Source organism: Nesoenas mayeri, assembly GCF_963082525.1.
Source record: "Nesoenas mayeri genome assembly, chromosome: 23".
NCBI classification, from domain to species: domain Eukaryota; kingdom Metazoa; phylum Chordata; class Aves; order Columbiformes; family Columbidae; genus Nesoenas; species Nesoenas mayeri.
Genome location: NC_137574.1, coordinates 4,993,778 through 5,019,444, shown reverse-complemented (window position 1 = coordinate 5,019,444; position 25,667 = coordinate 4,993,778). Strand labels below are relative to the sequence as shown.

At 53.9% G+C, this 25,667-nt stretch overlaps 1 protein-coding gene across 1 annotated transcript; it reads left to right on the top strand.

Annotated features, from left to right (window-relative positions):
* The first annotated feature begins 579 nt into the window (after window positions 1-579).
* Window positions 580-25,547, top strand: LOC308049117 (adenosine receptor A1). Its single transcript, XM_080358552.1, has 2 exons — window positions 580-959; window positions 24,494-25,547. Exons 1-2 carry the CDS (start codon window positions 619-621, stop codon window positions 25,125-25,127), a joined length of 975 nt encoding a protein of 324 aa, XP_080214678.1. The 5' UTR covers window positions 580-618; the 3' UTR covers window positions 25,128-25,547.
* The last annotated feature ends 120 nt before the right edge of the window (window positions 25,548-25,667 follow it).

The following is a 25,667-nucleotide window of genomic DNA, read 5'->3' as shown; positions in this document are numbered from 1 at the left end:
ACGGCCGCACCATGTGATGCTCCCGCTCCGGCTGGGAACTGGCAGAGCCTGCGGGAGCCCAACGGTGCCGGGCACCGGGACCGAGCCCAGTCCGCTCCCCGAGCATCCCTCCGGCCCCCCCAGCATGTCCCCCCCGTTACCCTGCGGGTAAGAACCTCTTGCTATCTTGGGCACCCCCAAAACCAGCCCTCGGCTTGCAGGACAAGGTGAGTAGGGTCGGGACCGGGCGGGGGCGGGGGGGGGCGGTGCGAGGTCGGCGGGGGAGGAGCAGTTTGGGGGTGAGGGGGCCCCACTTCGGCTGCACCGGCCCCTCGGGGCTCTGGGGGGCGGCCCCGAGCGCTCCGCTGCTCCCCCTGGGGCTGCCGGCGGCTCCCGCTCGGTTGTAAAGCGGGATGGAGGTGGGTGCAGGATGCGCCCCGGGGAGGGGGCAACCCCAGGGGAGGCAATAACGGGAGAGGGTTGTTTTGTTTGTTGGTTTTGTTGTGTTTCCCTCCACCCCCCCCGGCCCCTGCACAGGCTGCATCTCGGCTCGCAGCGCAGTTACTGACCGTCTGTCTCCCTGTGCGTTTGCAGGTGACCGCGGGACCCCAGCGTGAGCGGGGAGGGGACCCGAGCATCATGGCACACTCCGTCTCAGCCTTCCAGGCTGCCTACATCTCCATCGAAGTCCTCATCGCTTTGGTGTCCGTGCCGGGGAATATCCTGGTCATTTGGGCTGTGAAGATGAACCAGGCGTTGCGGGATGCCACTTTCTGCTTTATCGTCTCGCTGGCGGTGGCCGATGTGGCCGTGGGGGCCCTGGTCATCCCGCTGGCCATCATCATCAACATCGGACCGCAGACGGAGTTTTACAGCTGCCTCATGGTGGCTTGTCCCGTCCTCATCCTCACCGAGAGCTCCATCCTGGCGCTGCTGGCCATTGCCGTGGATCGATACCTGCGGGTGAAGATCCCTGTCAGGTGGGAAAACGTGTCGGGACTGGCTCTGCAGTGGCTGCTGGGGGGGTTAAAAGGGACTGAGGATGCCCCAGACTCTGGGAGAAGCACTAGGAGAAAGGTCCTTCCTCCGCTCTGCCGGCCCGGACACATCTGGCTGCAGCAGCAACTGGGGCAGGCTGGGCTGGGGGGGGGGTGTCCCAGAGCCTCCAGTAGCTTCAATGGGTGGTCAGGGGGTGCTGGGTGTGCAGGCAGAGGTTGCATCTTGGCACCTGATCCCCATGACCGGGACAAATGTGTCCTACATGGGAGAGCACCGGCGGGGCGCTCCAGGGAGTGAAAAGGAGACGATAGATTTGTGTTCAGCCCAAGTTTTCCCTTGCCATGGGGAGCCTGGGGGTAATAACCTGCTTGCTAGTGGTCATGTGCGACACAGCTTTGTGGTTTTAAGGGACCAGAGGTGACAGATTGGGATGTGTTGTGGGGCAGGCACACCCAAGAGAGATCCCTGGCCATGGGGCTGCCCCACAAATGGCTCCTCTCCTTGTTTTTCTCCATCTGATCATCTGTGTCTGTTGTCAAAGCCAAGCCCATAGCAAATACCATTGGGCATAAATGAGGAGAACGCACTTTATTTGAACTTTGCTGCTGCAGGAGGAGATATTTAACCACTTCATGGCTGACTCCCTCCCTGCAGGGGGACCGGGGGGTGTCAGTGGGGCTGGAAGGGGATGTGACACCCACAATCAGTGCTGCTCGAGGGCAGCCCACACGTCCTGGTTGTGCAGCCACTGTCACTGGTCCCTCTTGCTCTGTCCAAGGACATTCGGGGCTCTGCAGGGACACCTTGGTCTGGCTTGTCTGCTCGGGGAAGGTTCCCGCTGCCGAGAGCACTGCTGGAAAACTCAGGATGGCTGAGCACACACCCAGCTCGTGTCACCCACTGACCCCTTTGCAGCTCCGATACACCCTCCGTTTGCCAGAGGGGTCCACGACCCTTCATCAGCACAAAGACCCCCCCAAAAGGGACCCAATGTCCTTGTGTTAGATGCTGCCCAGACCCCACTGGGTGTCAGACCCTTCCTGTGGCAGGAATCACCTTCCTGGACAGGGATGGGGACAGGAGGCACCTGTGTCGCGATTGACCCGCTGCTCTGATATGCTCGGTGTTCCCAGATCCACTGGGTCAGGCTGGAGGTCTGTTACTTTGGGACTTTCCCCCAGCCACAGGCTGCTCAGCGATGGAGCAGAAGGGAGGGGGACACAGGCCAAACCCCCGGTCCCTGCCCACCCCCTTCCTGCCGCACACGATTTCACAGCCTGTTCCAAACTTTCTCCCTAAGTGTGATTTTATGTTACGAAAAATCCTCGTCTTCCAGGCTGTCGGTGTAACCGGAGCGATTCTCACCCTGTCAGTGCTCGCGGTGCTTTTTTGGTCCTCCTGCATCCCCAGTGCGATGGGGATGGGTTCAGGTGTGGGAGGACCGTGGCTTTATACATAGCAACACTGCCTCGCTCACATCTGTCATTTTTCTAACAAACTCTGTCTTTTTTCCTCCCTTGCTGCCTCTGAGCATCAAATGAGCCTTTTTTTGAGGAGATTTCTGCCGTGAGTCCAGGAGCTTTCCTGGGAGCAACATTAAGTTATTGCTGTGTATAGTTTGGGTGGGTTTTTCTCGTGCAATATCGACCCTGAATTTTCTTGTCTCATTTTGTGCTTGAGCACTCGGCATCATGAGATTTTCCTCTGATGTTTTGTAGCCTGTTTTAATACTGAAAGTTTTCACAGCCTCAACAAGAAGGGTTCGGCTTCACCAGCTTTCCTGTTCACTTATCCCTGGATGTTTCCTTCTTTCCCTGGTGTGAATTCCCAGCAGTTGGCAAATGTGATGATTTTAGGTGATTTTGTGCCCTAGGCATAGCAGCAGCAAAACATTGTAGATGGCAAATAAGACAGAAAACACCACTAAAGAGTATTCCCAGAATCTGAAATGCCTCAAGTTTCTCCCAACCTGTTGCTAGATGCCAGCAGATGATACTGCAAATGTTTTTCCAGTGCTGACAGCTCAAATTGTGGCTTTGTGGTGCCGTCCCTCACTGAAACACCGAACCCATTCGTTGTGCAAATTAGGACAGGATGCTGAGAGCCTGTGACACTGGGGCAGGACTCGGGCCCCTGGTGACACATGTGGCCACTCCTGCCTGGGAGATCTCAGGGGGAGCTGCCAATGTCCCTGGGGGTCCATAGGGAGTGATGGCATCTCAGAGAGATGGGGAGTGATGCAGGACGGTATGTGCCTCAGCAACATCCCAAGGACAGGCAGGACATGGAGTGGGGACATCCCTCTGGCACATGGCCAGCCAGCGTCATAGAATCACAGAATCATTTTGGTTGGAAAAGCCCCTCAAGATCATCGAGTCCAACCATAACCCACCCCAGCACTAACCCATGGCCCTGAGAACCTCATGTCCGTCTGGCCAACCCTCCAGGGCTGGTGACTCCAGCACTGCCCTGGGCAGCCTGTTCCAATGCCCCACAGCCCTTTGGGGAAGAAATTGTTCCCCAGATCCAACCTCAACCTCCCCTGGTGCAACTTGAGGCCATTTAGTCCCATGAAGGGGTGTGCATGGGTTTTCACATCCCTGCCACATCCTGGCCAACTGGGGAGAGAAGACAACAAGACTGTTGGCTGGGAAGTGTTGTCTGAAGGAGAAGCAAAGTCACCACTGGCTTTCTGTTTAATTAGGCGGAGCGGGGACTGGAAGCGCAGCTTGGCAGGGAGGGGGGAACACGGTGCATCGCAGCCCAGATCCAGCTCCTGGCTGCCCACACACACCTGGCCCTGGGGCTGTGAGTTTGGGGAACAGCCCACGGGTTTTCTCCTTCTTCAGCAAACACGTGGACCCGGCTGCTGCCACACATCTGGCTGGAGAGCGAGCCCTGGGGGGAGATCGGGAGCTTTGCTGTCCTGGGATCGGGGTTTGCTGGCAGCATCTTGAGCAAATGGTGCTCTGAGACATTTGTCATGAGCCTCAGGATGGCAGCGGGAGATGCCCAAGTGGCATCTGCTGCTCCATCTTGGCCTCATATGGCCATGTTTCCCAGGGCCACAGAAACATGGAGTAACATCGGCCACTTGTGTATGGTGGAAGCAGGTTTGGGGGAATGGAGAGGAGTCTCTAGGTTGGCAGCTCATTTCTCCTGCTCTCGGAGGCAAACCCAAGGCATGCCCTGTGCCCACAGCATGGTTGAGGGAGTGAGATATCCCACCAAGCCCTCTACTCTCTGTCCCAAACCCCTGGGTAGCATCCGTCCTCACTGCTGGGTGCTGGAGGAGACTGCCTCCCCACAAGGGGCCTTTTCCCAACTGTGGTGGGATGCAAGAGCATCACTCCAGTTGAGAAGGTTAGAGCAGAGGGTACCAGGCTCCCCAGCCTCCACAGGAACTGCTGGAAACCACCTAAAATAGATTTGCTTCCTTCATGCTGGTGGAAAAGCTCACATGTCCCCTCTCGCATCCGGTAGCAAGGCAGGACCCCCGTCCTGTCACCCCCCCAAGCCAGGCACAGCGGGGTCCCCCGGTCCAGCCCAAACTTCCCTCTTGCAGCCACACTTGAGGAAGATGAAACAAGTTCAAAGGGAGGGGAAGCAGCCGGTCGGGGCCGTCCGGCAGGAACCGGCCCCTCGGCGTCCCTGCGGTGACCGGCGGCAGGATGCTGGAGGGGATGGTGCCACAGGGATGTTTGGGGTGGGATGTAGCTCCTTTAGGATGCTGGAGGGGATGGTACTGCAGGGATGTTTGAGGGGGATGTAGCTCCTTTAGGATGCTGGAGGGGACAGTGCCGGGGGGATGTTTGGGGGGAAGTAGCTCCTTTAGGATGCTGGAGGGGACGGTGCCGGAGGGATGTTTGAGGGGGATGTAGCTCCTTTAGGATGCTGGAGGGGACGGTGCCACAGGGATGTTTGGGGGGAAGTAGCTCCTTTAGGATGCTGGAGGGGATGGTGCCACAGGGATGTTTGGGGTGGGATGTAGCTCCTTTAGGATGCTGGAGGGGATGGTGCCACAGGGATGTTTGGGGTGGGATATAGCTCCTTTAGGATGCTGGAGGGGACGGTACTGCAGGGATGTTTGAGGGGGATGTAGCTCCTTTAGGATGCTGGAGGAGATGGTGCCACAGGGATGTTTGGGGTGGGATATAGCTCCTTTAGGATGCTGGAGGGGACGGTACTGCAGGGATGTTTGAGGGGGATGTAGCTCCTTTAGGATGCTGGAGGGGATGGTGCCACAGGGATGTTTGGGGTGGGATGTAGCTCCTTTAGGATGCTGGAGTGGACGGTACTGCAGGGATGTTTGAGGGGGATGTAGCTCCTTTAGGATGCTGGAGGCAACAGTGCCGGAGGGATGTTTGGGGGGATGTAGCTCCTTTGGCTCCTGCCTGTGCTCCAAGGATGGTTTGGGTGTCTTGGCTCTGCTCTGTGATGATGTGTTGGGCTTTTTGGAGAGGGTCACAGCAGGAGTAGTCGGTGTCCTTGGGACATGCTTGAGCTGCTGGCGCGGGGATGCTGGATGGACCGTTGCAGCTTGGTCCCATCTCAGGGTTTTCTTGGGGGTTTTACCCCTGTCTGCTTGTCTTGGACCAGCAATTCTTTCCACAAACGCTTTTAAATATGTGCCAGGAAGAAAAAAACCTGGACAGATCTGTTGGTAACAAGAGCCTGTGGACATGGAGTCTCTCATTCCACATCAGGGACCCCCACCCTCTGTGCCTGGGCTCTGACATTAGGGTGACCCCCCCAGCCCTCCAGGATCCCGAGGAACCTCTCGCTGGGCCAAGATGCATTTTGTGTTGCCGAAGGTTTCAAACACACGGGTGAGGCTGCAGAGCTGCGGAAATTAGACCAAACCGGGCTGGAAATTGCTAAGAAATGAGGGAGGCAAGAGGCTGGGACACAGGTCTGTGGGTGGCTCTGGGGATAACTTTGGCATTTTCTGGTGGTTCCAAAGTTCCCTGTCCTGAACGTGAGGAGATAACCCAGCTCAGGGATGGCAGGAGCATCCCTTGGACTGCAAGTGGGAGGTGAGGAAGCCTTGCAGGCAGCCTGCGAGTCCCGGATGGACACATTGGTGGAAGGGGAAAGTTTCTCCCCCTTGACCACGCTGTTTTCCAGGCTTTTGCGGGGATTGCAGTGCTCTTTCCCCTTCTCTCCAAGGCTGCCAAGAGCCACAGGCATGGGGCCAGCTGGGGCTGGGTCACAGGGAAGCCCAGGAAGTCTCGTCGCCTTCGTCCAGCTGGGTCATGGAGCGGGACACGTGTCTGAGACGGTTTTCCCCACTTTCCTCTGCCGAGAAGTCACAGAGGGTCTTGGCAGGATGGGCTCCCTGCTGCTATGGGATGGGGGATGAGGAGGATGTTGGGATCAGACCCTGCTTTAGCCTAAATATCCAGGCACTAAAGCACCAAAGAACCCATGGAAAGTCCTTCCAGCATTCCCACCATGATATTGACAGGAAACTTCCCTGGACACTTGGGCCCTGAGACCCAGCAGATGTGTCCGGGATGGAGATGGGGAGGGTTTCGGACCAGGCTGGGACGCATGGTGACCCCAGTGCCTGTGCGACCTGGTCCCCTGGGGACCGTACCCACCGAAATGGGGAGGTGTCAAACCTCAGAAACGATTTTTCAGGCTGGCTCAAGGGTTCTAACTTCTGCATCTGAGGTGACATGTTTGACATGTCCCCAGGGAGGCTGGACATGTCTCTACCCAACCTGTCCAACACAGCAGACAATAAACAAGAGTGATCCTACCTAGCCAGGCAAGTGAATGAACCATGTCCTGGCTCTTCTGAGGCTTATTTTTAAATTCAGAGGGAACATTTCAAAAGTTTCCAGGTGACCAAGAGCCAGGAGCGTGAGCTCAAAGACCTGTGGGGACCTCGCACCCAGGAGCTCATCAACCTCCATTAGGCAATGAAAAGATGCCATCCATCCTTACAGGCCCTGCCCTGCAAAAGCAGATTGAATTTCCAAGGAAAACACTCCCATTTTTCCTAAACTTGAGAAGTTTTGGTGACTGGCAGGTCCTTGCAGCCGCCTCTTTTATTTCTTCCCTGGCTGCCTTCCACCAGGTGTATTTTTAGCAAATAAGGGTGATCTATGGAGACCTTCGTTCCCAAGGAACAGGCAGATCTGAACCAAGGATGAGGGAAAAAAGGCAGGAATGACAGTTCAGAGATGTGCTGGAGACTCGGGGCTGTTCCCAACTGCAGTTTCCAGCACCCTGCACCAGCTCAGCGTGTAGGTGCTAAATCAGAACAGCGTTTCACACCGAGCTCTGCTGGAACCAGCCCAGGGTGCACGGACAAGCTGTGCCGGTCCGCGACCAACACCCTCCTTCTGGTATCACCAAAATTCTCAGAGCCTTGGAAACGGGGAAGGGATTTACCAGCAGGTTAGATCAGTCTTGAGATCCTGGTAAATACCCAGGTGAGCCGGTTTGCAGCCCGAGTCTGTGATCTGCAGAATAATTTGCAGCTGAGACTGTGCTAAGTCAGATCAAAGCTGCGCGGGCTCTTCCCTCGGCGCGGGGACGTCTGGATCAGCTCGGCCGGAGCCTGCACAGCTGCTGCAGTGGCACCACGAGACGTTTGCCGACAAAATCAGGTCACTCGAAAAAGCTGCAGATGCTGCTGTGCCAGCCAGCGGGAGATTCAGGCTGTAAAAAGTGTCCCCAGCTCTGGGGCTCTGTGGGGCAATTCTGGGGTTTGTGAGTGTCCCCCTCCTTGGGGTGCTGTGAGGATCTGACTGGAGGATGCTCCGTTCTCGGTAGCACAGAGGGAAGGGGAGAAGAGCAGTGAATAGTGTGCAGGAATGCTCTGGATTTGCGGATATTCAGGGTTGTTCCCAAATATTCTGCATGGAAAGGTCAAGGGGAGATGCGTGGCCTCCAGATGCCCCGAGCAGCAGCACCCTGTATCCTCCCCACCTGTGTCTCTGAGCGGGGAGAGATGTGGTCCCCATGCTGGGTATCATTTCCATCATTTCCATCCCAGGGTATCATTTCGCCCTGACCCCGTTACTGCAACTCAACATCTGTCCCCTCAGCAGCGCTCACATCTGCCAGCGTTGCACTGCAGGGAAATGAATGAAAACCAGCTTCTTCTTGCTGATGTTCTCCCGCTACACCCCAAAATCATGCTCTGGGGATATTTTAATTGGTTTTTTTTTTCCCCATTTCTACTGATTTTTAAATTTAAGCATTGATAATACATCACCAGTAAATTTGAAGGCATGTTCCCAGCAAGGACAATAGCACATTTGCAGACAGGGAAACTGAGGCACAGAGCAGGACCTTGGCTCGCTCAGTGTGACCCTACCAGGCAGGGATGGAGATTGGGGCACAGCAGGTGTGGACACTGAGATATGCTGTAACTGCTTGATCCTTCTGATCATGCTGGGTGCAGTGATCAGCTGGGCTCATGTCCATGACCCCAGCCCATGGCATGGTGATCCATACAAGTAACTCAAAAAAATGGGGTTATCCAGGAGGCCAAATGGTCCTCCTGGGCTGCAGGTCCCTGATGGGCAGAGCCTGGAGTCAAGAATGCCAAAAGTCACTCGTGTCAGCAATCCATCCTGATTCAAAGTGACAGCAGCTCCAGCCACTGACAGTCAAAAGTGGCTGAGGTACACCTGTGGGGACAATGTCCTTGGCAAGAGTGCTCCTGCCCATGAATTCATCCTGTGGGGAACACGGGCATCGAACCAGGTGGTGAAGGATGGATGGAACCCAGCAAGGTTCTGCCACCTCCATAGCAGTGATTCAGGTGTACGCAATGGTACCATTGACCCAAGAGGGCCTACTCTGCAAAGCCAGCTTGCATTTCTTCATCCCATGGCAATATAAACCAAGCAGAAGGTTCCCATTGAGCGGAAGGTGAGGAGCAACGTCAGCCAGGGCCACCTAAACATGGTGGGATGGACAACAAGGTGCCCACAGGGAGTACTTGAGCAAGGCGAGGTTCCTCGCTGTGTCCACGTTATGACAGTCCATCAGACCCATGGTTGAACAACAGAGCCCCCCAAACACCTGGGAACACCCAGACAGACTGTCCCACTTCCAAGAGCACCTCTGAGCACTTTGGGGTGGGTTTTCCCTTTTCTGGAGTGACTGGGGTATTTCCGAGGGTACTGGGTTAGTGGAGGCAATGGTGATGCACATCGGGACATGGTGTCCTGTGCTTTCCGTGGACCCCGTGCAGCTGCTGGCAACCAGACAAGTGAAACACCCTACAGGAGGAGGCTCTGCCAAAGGCAAAGCTGCTGATTCAGCCTGCCTGGTCCCCGTCAGCCCAGCCTGGCCCTGCAGGCAACATGTCAGGACTGAGTCAGGCCCAGCTCACCGTGGTGTGGCCATCACCGCTGCCACCCCATGCTGGAGCTGGCTCAGAACGTGCAGGGGCCCTTTTATGGGGGTCCTGGGTCTTTTTCCATCTCTGAGATGGAAGAATGTGACTCCATCAATGGGAGGTGTGATCATCCCTTGGTCTCTACAGAAGTGTTCCCACCTCTGCTCCACGCCGGCCAGAGCAGGTGATGGAGCAGAAATAAGTGACTCATGGGGTCAGGGCTGGGTGTGCGGGCGGGCTCAGGCACCATGGATTCAACACCAACCCTGTCCCCAGCCGCTGGCTCTGGTGTCCTTGTCATTGCACAGCCCTTGGCACACACAGGTGGCATCTGTCTCGCTCTGGTTGGACACGTACCATGGGGCCACCAAGAGCTGAGCCACCCTCACCTCCTGTCACACCCAGGGTGCATCCCAGCAGGGTTTATCTAGCCCATTTGTGGTGTTAGGATGAGCTTAACTGTGTCTTAAAAGTGTCAGGTTGACTTTGTTGACCAGATAGGGGATTTTGGCCATGAGCTTGGATGGAAACAGCTGGGCAAAAGCCCACCAGATTCCATTTGCAAAGTCTGATCTGGAGGGACACCCAGACCCACAGCTGCAGTTTGCAGTCAGTGACGCAAGACCCAACGGGGTCTCCTGTCCAGAACATCTCAAAGCAGCTTGTACCCAAACATAAGGGACTATTGGACACTGGACAGGCTCTGAATGGACTCAGCAGCCACCCAACTGGGTGGCCTGGGACCTGCGAGTCCATGGGCCTCCAAGACAGCACAGGCAGGGCTGGTCAAAGGCTCTGGGGGCTATTGAGCCATCGTATCCAAGTGGCCATGCTGGAAATCAGCCTGACAGCGGGGAGGAGCGACTTGTCCCATGGGGTCACAGCCTGAGCCGTGGCGTGGACAGGGGGTTTGGTGGCACCATTCGGAGCAGACGTGAGGGTGTCCAGAGGGGTCTGAAATTCAGAAAGTCAGCGTATTGGCTGGTCTGTATTCTGGTGTGGAGACAGGGGGGATAGAAATGTCGTTGCAACACAGAGATGGGTGGAAAATAGGAGGAAAATGTGGAGGAGGCACAGTGGTGAAATGACCTGGGAGATGAGTTTCTTCATGACACACATCTGAGTCGTTTCGACTGACGGGCTGGAAGAAAAACCTTTGGCTGGAGGAAGGAGGGGGAAAAACGCTGCAGGGTCCTGCCCGCAGGGGTGTGAGGGAAGCACAGACACAGGCCATGGGGGTCGTGATCCCCGTGACAGCAAGACACGGAGCACCAGGAGACCATGCAGGTCAGAGGCTCCTGGCGGGGACGGGGACAGCTTGAGTGACTCGTCCCCTTGGGGACAACAGCACCATCTCAGAGCCTGGGGGAATAACAGCCAGCACAGCTGAGCTAATATGAACAGTATTGGTTTATTCTGGAGATAAATTAATGATTTTTCAAAGTGATGCAGCAGGGTTGGATGCAGGAGCTGGAGAGAGCCCAGCGTGCAGGTTACAGATGGGCTGGGAGGAGCGGTCCCAGGGAGCTGGTGCTTTTGGGCCACATCTCACCCAAGGTGCCCCGAACTTCAAAGCTCATGAAGTGAAAAAGCAGCTGTCCCAGAGTCTGCCCAGGCTTCTGGCAGGGAGATTCCGTCTCTGGCAGCACAGCTGCCCAGCTGCCGGGGCAGCCACGCGGCTCTTGTGCAGGGTGCCCAGTGGCAAGAAAGAGCAATTGATGCTCTCCAGGGTGACCACAAAAAAGCCCCACAGCCAGCGGGGTGTCCTGCAGAATAGCGATGAGCTGAGCACCCCGATCCCAGCACCCAGCCCCGCCGCGGCGTGCCGACAGGCACGCAGCCTTTCCAACCGGAGAGCGGCTGAACGGGCAGGTCTGGGTATTAAGGAGACATCACTGGTGATGCCATCAGCAAGAGGGTATAAAATAACCCTGAGAGGTTGGGATCGTCCTTCCTATAGAGCACAGGCAGCAATCACTGATGATGGGCTGAGGGCCAGATGGGCAATGGGGGGCAAAGAGGGGGGAAGGACCATTTTTGGAGACATAGGGCAGTGCAGAGCAGGATCAGCTGCTGGAAAGTCTGTGGCATCTGGGTTTGCTCTTCGTTGCACTGAGCTGGGGGGACACAGCAGCCCCCCTTACACCCTGGCTCTATCTCTCGCTGCCTTTTCCATTGTTTCCCCCATCCCATCCCATCTCATCCCATCCCACCCCACCCCATCCCATCCCATCCCATCCCATCCCATCCCATCCCATCCCATCCCATCCCATCCCATCCCATCCCATCCCATCCCATCCCATCCTTCCTGGGCTTTGCCCCCCAGCACTGAGCAGGGACCAGTTTCAGCAGCCGCCGCAGTCTTGGTTGGTTTGGTTGAATTTTTGTTAAGAACCAAAGTCTCTGTTCACAAAAAAAGGAGCTGGAGGGCGAAAGGGGGTTTGTTCCTCAGCCCCATTTGCTTGTTTTCCTCACCAGCCTTCCTCAGTGCTGTCCCCAAGTGTGGCCATGGTGCCCTGGCACACAGACACTGGGTACCAGCGATGCCCAAGCAGGATCGCAGGGATACAGAGACAGAGAGGTGGCATCTCCCAGTCCTGAGGGGACAATAAAACCTTTCCATCACTCCCCAAAGGAGGGCCAAAACGTAGAAAATCTGGACATCACCATCCTGGCTGTCTGTTCACCTTCCCTGGGCCATTTTTCTCCCTGCATCCAGAGACAGGGTGATTTTTCTTGGCCTCCTTCAAACAAGGGAGGTGCCAGCTCCTGGCACCAGGGATGCTTTCTCATTCAACTCAGTTCATCGTGCTTCACTTGGCATGTCACAGCTCCCCTCTGCGACTCAGTTTCCCCATCTGTTCACAGAGGGAACGATGCTACAAACTCTCCGAAAACACCGAGAGGCTGACGCTGAGAAATGCCGTCTCAGACATAACCATAATTAGCACAGTCTTACAGACTAAATTATTTCTTTCATTCCTGCACTGGTAACAACAATCAGTGGCTTAAATCTTGTAACATGCAAAACTGAGACACTAATTTTTCTCGGTGCAAACGGCTCTGTTCGCCTGTGGCACTGAGCAGACGAGACAGGGACAACTCAGAGCGCAGCCGTGTCCAGATGGACGTGGCAAAGCCTGTGCAGACGCAGGCGAGCGGGATTTATTTTAATGGACACCTTATTGTGGCCTTTCTGTACTTAAAAGGGGCCCATAGGAAAGACAAGGACAGACTTTTGAGCAGGGGCTGTTGCGATAGGACAAGGGGTGATGGTTTTAAACTAAAGGAGGGAGATTCAGGCCAGACATGAGGAAGAAATTGTTGTCCCTGAGGATGGTGAGAGCCTGGCCCAGGTTGGGCAGAGAGGTGGTGGATGAACCATCCCTGGAGACATCCCAGGCCAGGCTGGACGGGGCTCTGAGCACCCTGAGCTGGTGCAGATGTCCCTGTCATGGCAGGGGGGGCACTGGGGGAGCTGAGAAGGTCCCTTCAACCCAAACCATCCTGTGATTCTATGATTCTGTGTCCCTTGTGCACCGGGGAGGGGTGATGCTGGGTCCCTTGCAGTCATCACGGGGACCATCACTCTCCTTGTACACGGTGAGGGCTCGATCCTGTCTGGCCCACACATCCCTCATGTCCATCCCCTTCGCCAGCCAGGCTGCCTGGGCAGACCCAGGCTGTGTCTGCCCATTGCTTCTTGCCTGGATTAAATTTCCAGAGTAATTAAGTAGATACACAGGGTGTAATTTATGCCTAGCTGATGCATTTTCCTGCAATTCCTGGTCTTGGGTCTCAGCTTTTTCTCTCAGCCATCCTAATGGAAATACTGAGCTGATTCCTTCCAGGCAGCAAGGTCAATCAGTTTTCCTCCAAGGGAATAAATCATGTATTAAATCTGAAAGAGAAAACAGAGTTTAAGTAATAAACTTCAGGTTTGCTTTGCACTTGCACTTTTTATTTGTTTCCTTGGCAAAAGATCGATTCTCTGCGGTGAGGGAACATTTGATTGTGGTGTTAACTGGAGCTTTCACTCGCAATTTGACATTTGGTTTGGCTGATCAAGGTACATGTATCTGCACAGGACAGATTCATCTCAGCATAAATAACCTAATGGCTTGACACGTACGTACTCCAGTCCTCATTCCTGTTTTTATGGTGTTGTGGAGGGGTGAAAAACACAGGTTTTATTCATGTTTTATGGCAAGTTGTGTAGGACAGAAGTTGGAAGTCAGCTGTGGCATGGAATGATTTTCCCTTATCGGAAGTACATATAGCCAACTCATTAGCAAAATAAGAAATTAATCTGACTTCTTTTTTTTGCATTTGAAATTGATCTTTTAATCAGACCAGGGGAAACGCACGTTGGACAGAAGACGCTGAACTGGTTGTTTTGGGTTACTGTGTCCTCTGCGGTTTAGAAACAGTAGATCTCGTCGGCACTCCTAATTCTCATTTAGGCATTAGGCAGAGAGAACAACCTCTCTCATTTTGTGAGCTTCCAGCCAATTTTTCAGTCTTGAACGTACCAATCTTTGGACTGGGCTAAGGACAAGAAGGAAAACGTTCCCTTTGCACCAACAAATTGTGCTGTGAGCATCCTGGACAGCAATAACAAGATATAGCCTAAGAAACTTAGGAGCTCAGTTGTTGATTGCAAAATGAGGAGTCGGGTTAGCAAGCAGAAGTGTAAAAACCCAAGAAATTAAAAGGCAGATGATACCAATCTCTTGCTCCAGCTGTAATGTAGGATATGTCTTTTTGTGAAGAGTCCTTCTGCATTGGAGAGATAAAGACCCATCTCAGCCCTGCTCGGTGGTTGGGTTAGTGCCCCTTCACCGGAGATGCTGTCTCCTGTTTCCCACCTCCATTTACCTGGGGAGCAGAGCGTGATGTCCTGTCGAACACACATGTGATGCCCACAGCTGGTCTCAAGACTCCTCTTATTCCCCTTCCACTTAGAATCTCCGATCTGCTCCTGCTTAATGACTTTCGGTGCTTTTCAGACTCACCAAGCCGGAGGTTTCCTCCAGGTACCAACTTATCCTCTGATGTAGCAGCATTCGGTGGTGACATGCAGGGAATGACGGTGGCACTGGGCAGCTGCCCTGGTGCTGTGCAGATGGTATCAGACATTTTCTTAGCTGAATCTTCCCCCCATGGTACCAAACACTTTCTTAGCTGGCATCCTCGCCCCAGCACTGCCGGCTTTCTGCAACCCGCAGCAGTTTGTGGGATGGGGCAGGAGCCATTAAGGCTCTCAGAGCCCAATCACACCAGGCGTTTTAGATCTGCCGTCTCATTTCAGCTTCTCACAAGGCCCACATTTCACAGAGTTGGCATTTTAAGTGGTTTTCAGAGCTGGCTGCTTCCTTTGCCCCCCTCCCGTCTCTGTTTTGAGGGCTGATTTTGAGTCATCATTTCAAAGAGATTATTTTGCATAAAGAACAAAAGTATGCAATGCATAGAAAAATTCAAGTACAATACAAACAGTAATTAAAAAAAATGTCTGCTTTAATCCAGCAAAGTCCTGGATTCACACTGAAGATAGCCAGAGCTGCCTTTTATCCCATCTCCTTAGTGCTACGTGAGTGCATCACCCTGACTGATTCTGTTCTCTGATTCTATGACTTCTCTAATCACGCAGTGACATACAGAGACACGCAGGATCAGCTGCTGAGCCAGGCCTGGCTAATCAGCTCCCAGTTAATCACCATGACAGGGGCAGGGCTGATGTGTGAGAGCCTTTGAGGTGGCCAGAACCCCAGGGTGATGGTCCAGTGGAGTGAGGGTGGATGATCCAGGACTCCTGGATCCAGTTCTGGGATCCTCAGCACAGGGCAGACATGGACCTGCTGTCTGGTGTTCAGCTGGAGAACAGAAGCTCCAGGGAGACCTTATCGTGGCCTTTCTGTACTTAAAAGGGGCCGATAAGAAAGATGGGGACAGAATTTTTAGCAGGGGATGTTGCGATAGGACAAGGGGTGATGGTTTTAAACTAAAGGAGGGAGATTCAGGCTGGACATGAGGAAGAAATTGTTGTCCCTGTGGGTGGTGAGAGCCTGGCCCAGGTTGGGCAGAGAGGTGGTGGCTGAACCATTCCTGGAGACATCCCAGGCCAGGCTGGACGGGGCTCTGAGCACCCTGAGCTGGTGCAGATGTCCCTGTCATGGCAGGGGGGGCACTGGGGGAGCTGGGAAGGTCCCTCCAACCCAAACCATTCTGTGATTCTATGATTCCTGGCCACACACATTCTCTCCCTGCCATGATGTTGGTTGAGAAACACTTTCAGCCCCTTATCCAGAGAGGGATGCACGTGGGGTTTGAGTGTGTCCTCCTGAAACGTTCTGGCCCTGCAGAAGTTGTCTTCTGCTGGAGGTGGGGTCGCTCCCAGCACAGCAGGGGCTCAGCTGTGTGATGGGGACATGTGGGACCCACCCTCAGACTCCACTCCAAGGAGAAGTTCAGATTTCTATTTTTGGCAACAAAACTGTTTAGACACTAAAAATGTCCAGTAAAGGTATTGCACAGGGGTAACACTGAAAACAAGTCCAATGTGCCCATCACACTGTCCATCAGCGATGCAGCCAGCCCTGCTAATTTCACCCTCAGCTCTTATGGACCAGACTGTTTCTCTCTGTGTCCTAATTCCCAAAGTCCTGCTATGGAAGAATCTCAACTTCTGTTTCTTCTCTCTTTTAAAGCAGCACTTCTCACACTTTGCATTGCACAGAAATGCTCAAAAAATTCTGCTGCCTGAAACCAGGAGCCAAAACACAAGAACATCACATTTTTTTCCCCCAGTTCTGAGGTTCTGCAGCTCGTTTCATGATTTTGCAGCCGTTGCCAACAGCGTTAAATCATTTCCTTCCCACCTACCTCGGGGTGCTGAAGGGAGAAGCCAGTGATCCAGGAAAATCCTGGAGGGCTGTGACCACACATGGTGGAGCTGGGAGGGAGCCCTTGGAGCTGCCTGGGGGCAAATCTGTGGGTCAGTGTTACTTGTACCTTGTTGACCAGGGACACCGGGTGTAGCCTCAGGACTGTCATATGGCAGCAAGAGGGTGACACATCCAGAACTCAGCACCCTTGCGTGCACTTGGGGCTGCCCACAGCATCGGGTGGCGTCACGGCTCCCTTTGAGGCATGAAGGGTCTGCCTGGGATTAGAGGGCAGCACTCCCCAATAGGCACAAATTAAATGATCATTTCCATCAGGCATCAGGTGCCCTGGGTGTCCCCAGCCCTCTGCTTAACCCCCATCCACATTTGAGCTGAGGGGGCTGAGCACTGGGCGTGTGGTCCTTGCTGAGAATTGCTGCTTACGCAGTGACAAGGCACTTGAAGGCATCAGGATCCAGCTTAAAATCCAGGCTTAAACCGAGCCCAGTTTGAAAACAAGACTAATTTCATGTGCACAAAGGATTTCTGTTTGCTGCTGGGGTAAAGGACACTGCTTGAACGATGTCAGAAGAATTGCCTTTCTCACTGATGACACAGGCTCCTTTGCCTTCTTTGGACAACAGCAATGTCTCCTCCACACCCAGGGCACAGACGTGCCCAAGGTCCCTGTGCTTCAATCCCCCTCTGCTGCTATCTCCAGCCCTCCCGTGCTCCCCCGTCCCCTTGCCACATCTTGTCGCGGTGGGATGCCCAAGGGAAGCCCTTGGCACTGGTCCACTCTGAAGGCTCCGTGGTGGTTACTCACATCCCACCTCTGAGCTGAGGGCAACCGGGTAGGCAATCTGAAAGAAGCTCCGTGGTTACTGGAAGCCTGGGTTTGTTCCCAAAGATGGGTTGTGATTCATCGCCAGAGCCCAGGGAATCTGGTGACACAGACATCCCAAATGAAGCTGCAGAGATCCAGCCAGCAGCTACTTCTCTGCTGAGACCACGAGCTGCCCCAGGAGGGGTCTGCAACTGCTTAGCAATGAACTCATCCGGGCTGCTGTGATATTGTGGCTGCTCCTACCATCCCAGGGACCAGAGATGTGATAAGGCTCTGGGCCAGCAGGCAAAGATTTAACTTGCTCCTCTTGAGTTTAGACTCAAAACCAACAACCAATGATAACACGACCAATGATAAGGCAAGGGGCAATGGGAGCTAACTGGAACACAGGAGGTTCCACTTAAATTTGAGAAGAAACTTGTTCCCGGTGAGGGTGGCAGAGCCTGGCCCAGGCTGCCCAGGGGGTTGTGGAGTCTCCTTCTGTGCAGACATTCCAACCCGCCTGGACACCTTCCTGTGTAACCTCATCTGGGTGTTCCTGCTCCATGGGGGGATTGCACTGGATGAGCTTTCCAGGGCCCTTCCAACCCCTGACATTCTGGGATTCTGTGAAAAAACAGGTGGCCAAGTGTGAGCATGAGTCGGCTCAATGAAGAACCAGTTAACACCAGAGCTGGTCCAGGGGTTGTGATGGAGCCACAAGATGCAGCTGAAAATGGCTGGGAGTGAAAGAGCAGGACCTGCTCCCACCCTCTGGGAAGCTCTTGGATCAGTGAAGTCCTAAAGTGCAATTTTTCCAAGTATGTCACCCTTGATAAGAGCTGGTAATGATAACTTTGCCTTCCTGCTGGCTTCTTCCCATCTCATTCTAGAATGGTTCTTTGTGAAGGAGAAACTGTAGACTCGAAGAATTTAGGTCAGAAGGGACCTCTGGATGTCATTTGGTCCAGTTCCAGTGCAAATCAGAGCTAACGTCAAAGTCATTTTGAGCTTTAATTCAGGAGTTAGACTCAATGATCCTTGTGGGTCCCTTCTATGTGTATAGGTGTTGGGGAGCAGGGAAATGAGCCCTTAAGCAGCCTCACGAGGCTGTGGGTGATGCCATCCCATGGCAGATGCCAAAACGGAGGTGTGCTGAGATTCTTGGGGGGATGTTTGTGTCCCTAGGGCTGCTTTGGGATGTGCCCACATCCCTCTGCAGTCCTCAGAGATCTTGGTCCTGGGAGAGGTGTTGGGGCAGGCTGAACCCACGCCAAGGCAGCAGCATGTCCCCAGACCCTGCCTGGGCTCCAGGAGAGCTGCAAATGGTCCAGGGCCTTGTACAACAAACGTTTTGATGCCAGACAGGCTCTCCATCACCAACCAGCACCAACGTCCTTGCCGCAGAAGGATGCACTCTTCTGGCTCACCTGAAAGACTCTCTGTGGGTTTTGAACCCTTTTTTTATGTCTTTTCATGTCAATTGGCATATGACAAGTGACAGATCTGGGATTTGGGCATCAGGACGAGACTGCATGCATCCCAGAGGAGAATCTGATAGGGCCACTCTCTTCCCTTCCAAGCATTTGTAGGAACAAGCTGTCATGGAGAGCTCCATCCAACTTCCAGCTTCAGCTGATGTTGGTTGACATCCGTCCATCCCAAGGCCACCACTCACATGGCCATGCACCCACCAGCTGTCACAAACCCACATTTCTTCCAAGGTGGAAAACCAGAAGCGACATGACCATGAGATCAATATGTTGAAATGGTGTTGGCATCCCTCTGCCCAGGAGATGTTTTCTCACATCCTTTCCATGGTTGTGTCAATGCCACCTGTCAACTCGGCTGTGAAGTTCCTAGAATGACGCAGGAGGGTGTGAAAGGCCTTCGTGGTGGGCACCATCCAACAGCTCCAGCCCTGTGGACCCATCACTAGCATTGACTTGCTGCAGTTGTTGGGTGGATGTTGTTGGGAGTGTGAAGAACTGAGTGTCTCGTGTTTGAAACCAAAGAGCAGCAAAGCTCCCAACTGCCATGCAGAGTGATGGCAACAAACAGAAGATGCACTCAAGTGACGCAAGGAGGATGTTGGTGCTAAGAGACGCTTATGGCAATGCTGAGACCTTTTTAGGTATTTTAATACATCTACAAATCCTTGATAACCTTCAATATTTTGAACTTAGGGATTTACCAAAATGAAGCCCAAAAGGAGGAAAATAACCAAGACGAGATTGAAGAAGGAATCAGCATGTCATATCCAGGACTAGAGGTGACAAAGGCCTCATGATCAGGGTCCCTCTGTCACACAATGTCTCTTCTGCAGCTTTTCCCACCTCATGCAGGTGCTCAGGGACCTTCTCATCCCAACCTGGAGCTGTAGCTGAGATGGTCCCTCACAAAACCCAGATGCCACTTCACGTTTCTCAGCTTCACATTTCTCAGCAGCTTTGAGCACCAACTGCCCAGTGACCTCCAGGACGCTGAAAGATCTGAAGCAAAGATACTGCCTGGAAAAAAAGGAGCAGAAACCAAAATCCTCTAAGATCAAAGCACTTTTGTTGAGAGATTTTCAATTAGATCAGGACATGCTCTGGCTGCTTTTCCTCGCTGTGTTCATAATGCAGATGAGCTTCATGTCAGCTTGGCCTCCTTTCCTCCCACCACATTGGCTCCAGCTTCATTTCATTAGTGATGGCCTGCCTTCATTAGTGAATTAATTCCCTAGGAATTGCACTGCAATAAACCCCACCAGAGCAAGGACTAGCAAAGCCGCATCTTGGGGTTAGCTGGACATCTGCAAGTATTTTCTGGACACAAAAATATATTCCCAGAAATACTAAAAAACAAACAAATTTTATTCAAACCAGACCTGGAATCTTTGAGGTTTTTTCAACCAAACCAAGAGGACATGTTCTGTGAGTGTTGGATTTGGAGATGTGGGAAACGAGCCCTCATCTCTCTCTTGGGGAACAGATCCCAAGACAAAAGACAAATCAATAGAAATGCGATGAATACGCTGCTCTGCATTGGTTTTCAGATGTGTCCTGATATGTTAGGTGGCCATGGGGATTCGCCCACCCCATGCAGACCCCTGAAGAGCAGGTCCTGGGCTGAGCTGGGCTCCCTTGGCCACAGACGAGAGGGATGCAGAGGTCTGACCACACCAAGATGTGGCAGAAGAAGTTAAATCTAGTTTGGGAATCATGAGCGGAGAGAAAAGAGGGTGGATAGTGTCCCCAGGGTGAGGGCCTGGGGAGCATTTTATGATGTCCTGGAGAAAAGGGGCCTCATTGTCTCCCCAGTGACTCCATCCTCAGCCTAATAAGCTTTGTTTGACTGCAGCATCTCCAGGAGCATCCCATTGCGAGGCAGCATCTCTCCCCAGAGGACCCTGCCCCACATCTCCCTGTTAGCTCAGCACAGCCCTTGGGGACAATTTGTCTGCCTCCTCCTCCAACCATCACTTCTTGCACTTCCCCTGGGGATGCAAACAGCACTCTAGCAATAATTGATATTTTGCCTCTTTGCATTATTTTCCAAACCCTCAAAGATGTTTTTGTTCCACATCAAACCAAAGCTCCGGCCCATCTCATTTCACTGGGATGTCGATGAGGCTGGATGGTTGTTCTTCTGGCCTTGGCAGGGTGTCCAGGAGGACTTGGGGTGATGCCCATCTCTGTGGGGAAGGGATGATGCAAAAACCACCAAGGAGAGAGGGCAGGAGGAAAAGGCAGCAATTATGGTCAGGTTCAAACCCCACAGACAAAGGGAACAAACCCAAATTGTATGATGATGCCGGTGATTGTTATCATGGATGTTTTAGTCACAGCTGTTAATAAAAATAATAGCAGTAATAAAATTGCAATGATGCCAGCAATTGTTCTGATGCTGATGATAATAATGAGATTATTTATTAATTGTGAGCCATTACCAACATTTTCTAGTGCTTCTGCCTTCCAGACCCGTCCCAAACTCCAGCCCTATCATATTAATAAAAAATGAGGTAAATGAGAAAGATTTTTTCTCTATGATGTGAACAAGGCAGAAACATGAACAGTGAAGTCTGTCGCTGACCCCTCTTCTGCTCACAACCTGTGCCATGGGGGTGAGGATTAGGGGGGACCCAGCATTTCCTTCCTTTTAAGTTGGGTTTGCAGCCTTTAGCACAGCTGAGCCCAATGAGAGCTGCATGGCCAGACCCTGTGGGGTGGACGGAGGAGGAACTCCAGTCATTTCTTGGCTTTTGTCATTCTCCTTGTAGGGCTGAGGGGGGCAATGGGCACCCACGAGCCCCCGGGGAGCACGTTTCCCTGCAAGATGCTGCAGCTGCCCCTGCTCTTGGCTTGTTGCTTGAAGGAGAAAAAGCTCCAGCTCCAGATGTTGCTGTTTTCTATGTATTTTTCGGGTTCAGCCGTGGTTCCTGTGACCGTGCTGCATACGTGCAGGGGGATGCATGGACAAGCTTTGCTCTCAGTTGCTGGCTGCTTCTCAGCATCACAATTCAATCTTGCCACGTCCTGCTACTCAAACCACTGTGCGTGTCGGACCAGGGATGCTCAGCGAGGCGGCGGAGCTGGATGTGCAGCAGGGAGGGATGGATGTGGACCATGGAAGAGATATGAGTGTGTGGCAAGGAGGAGGGATGGATGCACAGCGAGGTGGAAGCACTCATGGGGGATGATCTGCCCTCATCCATATGGGGACAGGCTGGGAGAGTTGGGGTGTTCAGCCTGGAGAAGAGGAAGCTCCGAGGAGACCTTATTGTGGCCTTTCAGTGCTTAAAAGGGGCCCATAAGAAAGATGGGGACAGACTTTTGAGCAGGGGCTGTTGTGATAGGACAAGGGGTGATGGTTTTAAACTAAAGGAAGGAGATTCAGGCCGGACATGAGGAGGAAATTGTTGCCCTGAGGGTGGTGAGAGCCTGGCCCAGGTTGGCCAGAGAGGTGGTGGCTGAACCATCCCTGGAGACATCCCAGGCCAGGCTGGACGGGGCTCTGAGCAACCTGAGCTGGTGCAGATGTCCCTGCTCATGGCAGGGGGGGCACTGGGGGAGCTGGGAAGGTCCCTTCAACCCACTATGATTCTGTGTGAGGCAAAGAAGGATGGATGTGCAGTGGAGAGATGTGTGTGCAATAACAAGGATGTGTATTGAGAAGGGATGGATGTGCAGGGAGGAGGTGGGAGGGATGTGCACTCAAGCAGGGAGGTGGGCGCGCAGCATGTGGGGTGGTCACTGTGCTTGTGTGCGTTACACCCTCTGGACCATGTGGGCTTGCGTGCACCCGGGGACCTGAGGTCTGCACGACCTCCAGAGCTGTCCTGATAGGCATCTGCAACAACACACTATGTTCTGGAGCTGCAGGGGGCCAGGACCATCCAGGCTGGGCCCCCCGCAGCCGTTCCCCATCCCCTCTGCCTCAGCTGTGAGACTGAACAGAGGATCCTCTGATCCAGCCCTGGCTCATGGTTAACAACGGGGTCTCAGTGCTCCCCAAACCCAGGCAGGGGGGAAGGGGGAGAAGCAGTGGGTGCTCTGGGAGCAGCTCTGTGCCTGGGTGCTGGTTGCAAACCCCAGGAGGGTGGTTGGGGATCGCGGCGACACCGCTGCTGTCACACAGCTCTGCAGAGCGGGGAGCACCCGGGACTGCAGCACTTTCAGCAGAATCAGCAGAAGACCCTAGAAAACCCCTGGGAGTGGGGAGATGTGACCCAGCATCAACTTGCAAGGGTTGCAAAGAGGGCAGGAGCTCAGGCAGGGGGGTTGTTGCTGTTATTATTGGTGTGTCCCCCCCGAGCTGTCTGAGTCTGGGGAGGTGGGAGCAGGGTGTCACAGCTGGAAGGGCACATTAGACCTCCTCAAGGACCTGTTATCGGTGACATGGGGTGTGGGGGCCAGCACGCAGCCCCACGGGAGCCTCTGGCATCCCTCTGCTGCCCACTGCTCCCATGGGCCCCCCAGACCTTCCCCTGGTGCTCTCCCACCACCCCTCGTCCTCCCCGTGCCCTGGCTCTCCCTGCCCTGTGTCTTTCTCAGGGTCTCCTGCCCTCTCTCCTCCCCACCAGGAATAAATCACCCTCCGGCTCCAGCCTTTCGGAGGAAACAGCCACCCACATTGCCACCTCCTTCCCACGGGACCTGTTTGTCACTGGGAGGCTGGGAATCTGTTCCCAGACCAGAGGGCGTTCATTCGGAAAATCTCTCAGGGACCATCCGATCTCCTGGGGACCAATGTCACCCCCTCTACTCTGCACCCCTCCATGTTCCCCGCTTCAAGGGGGTGGAAAGCGGGTTTGAGTCCTTGGCTGATGTATTAAAAAGCCCCAAAATGCTCCAGTGTTTTTCGCCACAGGGAAGGGCTGCAGACATGCAGCAGGGAGCTCCAAGCACCAGAATGGAGATGCAGGTTTGCCAGCCACCTCCATGTGGTCCCCATGGCCGGGTTAACACCAGACCACTGGAAAACCCAGTAAACTATTAGAAAAACATGATTATTTTAGTCGCCTCCAGTGGAAAGCAATAACACTCAGACTGCAAATCTTCTCAGTGTCCAAGGAGCGGCTTTCCTTTGAGGGCCAAGGGGAAAAATCAATCCAGCAGGCTCCACTTGCTGCTTGGAGAGCTCTGGAGGAGTGAGCCCAGCCCTGGCGTGCTCCCTGGTGGCACTGGGGGGAGCAGAGCCCAGCACGGCTTCCTCCTCCTCCTCCTCCTCCTCCTCCTCCTCTTCTAGCCCTTGGCACCAGCCCATCAGGAAAGAAGGTTTTGTCGATCGGCCCAGCACATTAGGAGATGAAACAGGCTGTGCCCAGCAGCTTCCCCAAGGCTCCATTAGCACCAGCGGATCTTTTCTCCAGCCTGGCGGGTCCCCAAGGATGTTTTTGTTGGCGATTTCCTCCCCCGGTGCAGAGGAAATTGTCCGGGACAGGGTGCCGGCAGGGATGGCGCATGGTGGGAGGAATGGGCGACCCGCTGCTGTGGGCGTAGGGTGCTCAGATGTAAGGTGGGCTGCCAGAGCATCATGAAAGCCTCTTAGATATGAGGGTTGAATGCATAGACACGATCCAGGTTGCTAATGCATTTGCTGGCTTGGCATCAACCCCCAGAGCTCCAGCATCACGTCTGAGGTCTCACCCATCCCTGGGGCCGGGGTGGTGATGGAACACAGGATGAGATTCCCCAGGGCACATGCAGAGAAACCAACCCATTAACACATCTATCAGCACAATTAGAATCATAGAATGTTCTGAGTTGGAAGGAACCCACAAGGATCATTGAGTCCAGCTCCTGTCCCTGCAGAGACTTTTGCTGAGGAAGGAAGGAAGGAGCATGATGCCATCTCAACATCAGCACTGCCACCCCATCTGGAGCAGTTTTAACCCCCAGGCAGAACATCCCACTCGTGTCTAATTCTTCCCTGCGCTTGTTGTCTCGTCCACAGGTACAAGAGCATGGTGACACCCCGGCGGGCAGCCGTGGCCATCGCTTGCTGTTGGATCGTCTCCTTTCTGGTGGGACTCACCCCTATGTTTGGCTGGAACAACCTGAACAAGATGCGGAGGACTCAGGAGCTGAACGCCAGCCACACGCAGTTCGTCATCAAGTGCCAGTTTGAGACGGTCATCAGCATGGAGTACATGGTGTACTTCAACTTCTTCGTCTGGGTCCTGCCTCCCCTGGTGCTGATGCTACTCATCTACCTGGAAGTCTTCAACCTCATCCGTAAGCAGCTCAACAAGAAGGTCTCCTCCAGCTCCAATGACCCGCAGAAGTATTATGGGAAGGAGCTGAAGATCGCCAAGTCTTTAGCGCTAGTCCTCTTCCTCTTTGCTCTCAGCTGGCTCCCTCTGCACATCCTCAACTGCATCACCTTGTTCTGCCCGTCCTGCGAGACGCCGCACATCCTCACCTACACTGCCATCTTCCTCACCCATGGCAACTCGGCCATGAATCCCATCGTCTACGCCTTCAGGATCAAGAAGTTCCGGACAGCTTTCCTGCAGATCTGGAACCAGTACTTCTGCTGTAAAACCAACAAAAATGCCAGCACCACCACGGCTGAGCTGGGCAACTAGGAGCTGGGAGAGGGCAGAGAGGGCACGTCCGTGCCCAGGCTGGTCCCCATGCAGCCGCTGCTCCTGCTGCCACCGAGGGGATGGTGACAACCCGGGAGGGCTGGAGTCACCAGCCATGTGCAATCTGAACAGCCGCGTCCCCCCCGGCTTCCCCGGGGGGTTATTTATTCACAAGCATCGTACTGTTTTGAGACTGTAGCCTGCACTGTTCCTTTCCTTATTTTGTTCGTTTGGGTTTTTTTTCTGGTTTTGTTTTGTTTTTTTTTAAGGGTTGCCAAGTATTTAAGGAGAAATTGTACAGACAATGGCGCAATTTATCTTCATGCAAATAAAGTAAAATGATAAAAAACCACACAGGAGGTCGATCCTCTGCCATTAACCTCTGGCTCCTTGGAGCGTGGCAGTCGATGATGCTGGGGGTCACCTCATTCATGGACCCAGGGGGGTACTTGGACACCAGGCAAATGGGTGATCTGGTGGGAGCGAAGCTGCTGAGACCCAGGGGAGCCCAGGGCAATGGGATTTCTGCAGCTCTGGGAG

Bases quoted from the DNA above. Each gene is read 5' to 3' on its own strand.
- LOC308049117 (XM_080358552.1), top strand. From the start codon at position 619: ATGGCACACTCCGTCTCAGCCTTCCAGGCTGCCTACATCTCCATCGAA. The intron at 960-24,493 runs GTGGGAAAACGT...TCTCGTCCACAG, and splicing joins CGGGTGAAGATCCCTGTCAG to GTACAAGAGCATGGTGACAC.